Source organism: Montipora capricornis, chromosome 9 (genome assembly GCF_036669925.1).
Source record: "Montipora capricornis isolate CH-2021 chromosome 9, ASM3666992v2, whole genome shotgun sequence".
Classification (NCBI taxonomy): Eukaryota; Metazoa; Cnidaria; class Anthozoa; order Scleractinia; family Acroporidae; genus Montipora; species Montipora capricornis.
In genome coordinates, this window is record NC_090891.1 from 23260319 (window position 1) to 23266318 (window position 6000).

The window sequence follows — 6000 nt, forward strand, 5'->3', positions numbered from 1 at the left end:
GAGGAAGACAAAACTTTTCGAAGGTCCAGGAAATTTAATAAAAACGTCTCGGCCCTTTGGCCTTCGTCAGTTAAAATTTTTTTTAAAATAGGGTACAAGTTAAAAATCTAAGGATAAAATGGCCTAATTATTACAGCAGTGGAGACTATATAGTCTCTGAAAGACTAACAATGGCTATTGTAATGAAATACAATTAAGCCAACACTAAAGCTTAATCACTAAAACAAAAGTAATGATGTAATAATAAAATCTAGAGTTATGCAAGTGATTCAATCTATTTATGTAATACCTACTACAAATTAGATGGGACTGTAATGGAAGCAAAAAAGCTTTTTATGGAACATTGAAATTGATCCGTTTTTTTGAACGGAATTCACAGCGCTTATTGAGGCCAAAAGGCTGCAGTGTGCGCAATTGTGCCGCCCAATAACCCTCCCGCTTTAATAAAGTGTTATCTAAATCTCCATCAGTGTTCATTATCTTCTCAATGACAATGAAATTGAAGTCCGAAAGGTTGTGAGGAAATGTATTGAAATGAATGGCAAGCTGACACGATTTTTTGTTTCTTTTCATGTCAGATTTATGGTTTCTGAACCTGACTTTAAATGCATTGGAAGTCAAACCAACATACTGCACTTTGCATTTGTTGCAGGAGGCTAAGTAAATAATTCCAGTCGAATTGCATCCAAGGTTTTGTTTGATTTGATACGACCGGCCAGTTGCAAAACTTGAAAATTCACCAGCTTCCAACAAATAATTACAACAGAGATCACATCTTTTGTTGCATTTAAAACATCCGCAATTTTCAGCCTCGTCATGGTTTCGACTTCTTTTGAATTTGGAGGGTGCAAGAATGTCCTTCAAATTCTTTGTTCTATGGTATGCTGGAATGACGGATTTGGCAGGAAAAATTTCCCTTATTACTTGGTTGGATTCGAGCAAGTGAAGATGTTTTTTAATGATCAACGAAATATTAGGTAGCCTCGGATTGTAATCGACCACTAAGGGAAAGGTTTTTTTCTTAGTTTTTGTTTTTGGCTTGAGAACATCTGATCTCTCCAATTGCATGGCCTTCTCAAACTGTTTGTCCACCAGATTCCCATTGCAATTTTGTTGTTTGAGGTAGCTTTTGTATTCACTACAGCGCTTCACAAAAGAGGCGTTGGTGGAACAGTTACGCCTAATTCTAAGGGCTAATCCATAAGAGATAGCTTTCTTACAATGATCTGGGTTTGAGCTATTGTAGGGCAAATACAAATGACTATCAGTGGGCTTGGAATAAATATCTGTTGAAATAAAGCCGTCTTGTAAAAGGAGAGTAAGGTCCAAAACATTGAGGCTGCTTTCAGAATAAACCAATTCAAATTTGATGGTATGATATAGTGAATTAATATAGTTGGTAAATTCAAGGAGTTTCTCAACACCCTGTGTCCCTAGATCAAAAATATCATCCCTATATCTCAACCAAAGCATTGGCTTAATTGTACCCTCAAATTTCGCTTTGTGATCAATTACGCCCATAGCCAAGTCTGCATAAGAGCATGCGTGCTCTTATGCAGACTTGAAAATTGCGGATGTTTTAAATGCAACAAAAGATGTGATCTCTGTTGTAATTATTTGTTGGAAGCTGGTGAATTTTCAAGTTTTGCAACTGGCCGGTCGTATCAAATCAAACAAAACCTTGGATGCAATTCGACTGGAATTATTTACTTAGCCTCCTGCAACAAATGCAAAGTGCAGTATGTTGGTTCGACTTCCAATGCATTTAAAGTCAGGTTCAGAAACCATAAATCTGACATGAAAAGAAACAAAAAATCGTGTCAGCTTGCCATTCATTTCAATACATTTCCTCACAACCTTTCGGACTTCAATTTCATTGTCATTGAGAAGATAATGAACACTGATGGAGATTTAGATAACACTTTATTAAAGCGGGAGGGTTATTGGGCGGCACAATTGCGCACACTGCAGCCTTTTGGCCTCAATAAGCGCTGTGAATTCCGTTCAAAAAAACGGATCAATTTCAATGTTCCATAAAAAGCTTTTTTGCTTCCATTACAGTCCCATCTAATTTGTAGTAGGTATTACATAAATAGATTGAATCACTTGCATAACTCTAGATTTTATTATTACATCATTACTTTTGTTTTAGTGATTAAGCTTTAGTGGTGGCTTGTATTGTACCATACAATTTACTACTTAATTGTATTCCATTACAATAGCCATTGTTAGTCTTTCAGAGACTATATAGTCTCCACTGCTGTAATAATTAGGCCATTTTATCCTTAGATTTTTAACTTGTACTCTATTTGAAAAAATATATATATATATTTTAACTGACGAAGGCCGAAGGGCCGAAACGTTTTTATTAAATTTCCTGGACCTTTGAGAAGTTTTGTCTTCCTCTCCAGTTTATATGCAACTTCAAATACTAACTGAGGAGACAATGTGCATCCTTTTGGATCCTTCTGTTGGGAGTTTATCGTTTGGTCAACCATTACAGATATTCAAGCTATATATATATATATATATATATATATATATATATGTATATGTATATGTATAGCTTGAATATCTGTAGTGGTTGACCAAACGATAAACTCCCAACAGAAGGATCCAAAAGGATGCACGTTGTCTCCTCAGTTAGTATTTAAAGTTGCATATAAACTAGAGAGGAAGACAAAACTTCTCGAAGGTCCAGGACTTAATTTCCTGGACCTTCGAGAAGTTTTGTCTTACTCTCCAGTATATATATGCAACTTTATATATATATATATAGAGAGAGAGAGCGCAAGTAGGGGGTTCCAGTTAGCTGCAGAGTGCTCGATACGTGAAGTAGAGCGAATATAACGTTTGGAAGAAAGACAACTTCACAGCGTAGCGACTTCAAGTTTCATGTTTGGACAATTATCAGGCTACAGATCTTACATTTGCATTCTAACTCATTTAAAGACCATTCTAATACTCTAGGGGAGCGTGCTATTTTAAGTTCGACAAAAGGTATATATATAACAATCACACTAAATCCTTCAGGCATAAAAAGTACTGCAGTGAGACGGAGTTATCGAGGCATATCTGGAGTCTAAAGGACAATAACATCAATTACACGCTACGCTGGGCAATAGAGTCTTTCGCCTCACCATACAAATGTGGATCAAAGAGATGCGACCTGTGCCTTACAGAAAAGTTGTACATAATAAAAGCAGATACGCGCCACCTACTGAACAAACGAAACGAGTTAATTTCTAAATGCAGACACAAGAACAAATACCTTTTGTCGAACTTAAAATAGCACGCTCCCCTAGAGTATTAGAATGGTCTTTAAATGAGTTAGAATGCAAATGTAAGATCTGTAGCCTGATGATTGTCCAAACATGAAACTTGAAGTCGCTACGCTGTGAAGTTGTCTTTCTTCCAAACGTTATATATATATATATATATAACAATGTTTTTCTACTCAAGATAGTTTCACATGGACTTTAATATGGACTTAAAGTCCATATGAAACTATATTGAGTAGAAAAACATTGTTATTACGGCTCCACTATTGTTGAGCACTATTCTGGATTTATCAGTGTGGAACTCACCTGAAGTTATATATATATATATATATATATATATATATATATATGGTCTTAGCCTGTTAATCAGGGAACCAACACGTGTCACCTCAGTTTCGAATACCATAATCGATTTATGCATAACAAATTCCACAAAGAGGGTTACAAAATCGAGTGTCATTCACCTTGGTATCTTGTTTTCTTGACACATAAGGCCCACTACGACCGTAATGGTCCTCGCACGATTGAGACACGTCAATTTAAGCACTTCGACAGAAACAAGTTCTTAAGTGATCTCAACGAAATGCCATGGGCAAACGTTGATGTGCATTCTGACCCAAACGACATGTGGCGTGAATGGAAAGAAATGTTTCTTAGCTGCGTTGATAAGCACGCACCGCTAAAACCGTAAAGAGTCCGTAAAATGCAATGCCCATGGATTACAGGTGAACTGCGCTGTAAAACCAGAAGAAGAGATTTCCTTAAAAACGAGGCAGTCTCTTCCAATGATTCAGCCGCATAGGATCAATATAAGCGTGCTAGAAACCAGGCAAATAACGCAACTAAGCTCGCAAAGAAACTCTGTGTTTCTGACAACCTGGAAGCTAATAAAGGTATTTTGTGCAAAACATGGAACCTAATTAATGGGCTAACCTCCTGTAAGAGCGGCAAGACGTCCAATATCTTGAAGATCAAAGCTGATAATAAAATTGTTAGTAATCGGTTGATGTAGCAGAAACTATTAACGAAGACTTTACAAGTATTGCGCAAACTCTAGCACTGAGAAGATATTCCTGCTGTAGATGTAAATCCTGAGTTTTATCTAGAAACCACTGATAAATCGTTTTCTCTGCATGCAAGTATCATACGAGTATCATATTGTATTAAACCTTTTACAGGAAATTGATGGTCTGGTCTTGATAAGATTCCGAGTAAACTGTTTAAGACGGCTGCTGGGAGAGGCTACTACTACTACTACTACTACTACTACTACTACTACTACTACTACTACTACTACTACTACTACTACTACTACTACTACTCTCTTCGAATAACCGGCCCGAAATGTCCCGTCAAGTCTAAGTGACAACTAAGCACTAACAGCAACAGACAATAGTAATACAGGTGTCACATTTGACAGGTGTCAATTGATCAAGACATGGATGTCCAATATCAAAGATGTATGCTGTAAACTAGCATATACTGGTCACATTGGCATACATGGAAGGGTGGACGTACGTACGTACGGACGGTCGATGACGTCATGGCTATAAAACCAAGATTTCTCGCATCGATGGGTTACCAGGGGTTACCATATTTTCTTAACAATGGTGCTCCGCTATTAAATCCTAACATCTAACGCAGGGTTAACAGAGCCAGAGTTTTCCACTGCCTGTCTATTTGTTTCCCTTTAGTTTCAACTCACCTATTGTATTTTTTCAGTTCTAAATGCTACGAAGGATATGAGAGAAACTTCAAAATGGCCTTACTGTGACGTTGTGACCTCTTTTTATTGGTTGATCAGCATCAAAAGGGGTCTGAGCTCTGAAATCATCTATTTAATTTTCCGGTCATACAAACGTCACTTTTGTCTTCCCAAGAAAAGAGTCTTACAATCTCATCAACAAACTTCATAATCAATCTTAAATGTTTTCGATCCAGAGATATGACCTCTGTAAAGACAAAAAGACTGGTGAACTTACTAATACACGTTTCGCTGGAGACGGCACTAGGTATTTAGTAAGATTTGATTAAAAGGATTAAATCTTGAGAACTGAGTGTAAGTAGAAACTTCGTTACGCTTATGAAATTGGTACTCATATCACTGATAAGGGGTGTGGATGCTCGTCAGAAATTTTGAATTAAACCCCTAAAGGAGGCCAATATGGGCGTGGCCCAGGCTTTTTTGACCCCAAAAAGAGACCATATTTGAAACGTACTAAATATGATTTATTTATAATTCTTCGCGCGCAACCCTGAAGGAGACCTTCACGGCTACATATGATGGCGTTTTGCCCAGAACACCCTAAGTGGGACCAAAATCCGAAATTTACACCCCTAAGTGAGAGGACCCCCCCCCCCCCCCCCCCAGCCCGGCTACAAGCATGGATTTTCTCCGCCTTTATTCGCAGCCGCTTAAATTTTTCTGCTTAACTGCAATGATCTTTCATTCATTATATGTGAACCTATTAAAGTGAGGTTTCCTTTTTAGTATTTCAAGTTCTTGTTATCATTTTCAGCCCAAAGATGACGCTGACTCGCAGGGAGAAGAGCGGTATTTTCGCAAGACCATGGACAAGACAAAGGCAAAATTCGCTCTTACTGAATCCGACTGGGAAACGTTTACTGTCAGGAATTACCCAGGCGGAGGTCGTTACCTGGGTGGGGACTGGTGCAAGATCTTCCACCCTAAACTAAAACAGAGCAACCCATGGTGCAA

General features: G+C 37.9%; 1 protein-coding gene across 1 annotated transcript in view; it reads left to right on the forward strand.

The window, feature by feature from the left end:
• The window catches only part of LOC138015773 (uncharacterized), a 69151-nt gene that overhangs the window by 62149 nt on the left and 1002 nt on the right, over positions 1 to 6000 (forward strand). The window contains exon 4 of the mRNA XM_068862884.1: positions 5801 to 6000. This exon is cut by the window's right edge and continues 1002 nt beyond it. Within this exon, the coding sequence (XP_068718985.1) occupies positions 5801 to 6000 (200 nt within the window). The remainder of the gene's footprint in view (positions 1 to 5800) is intronic.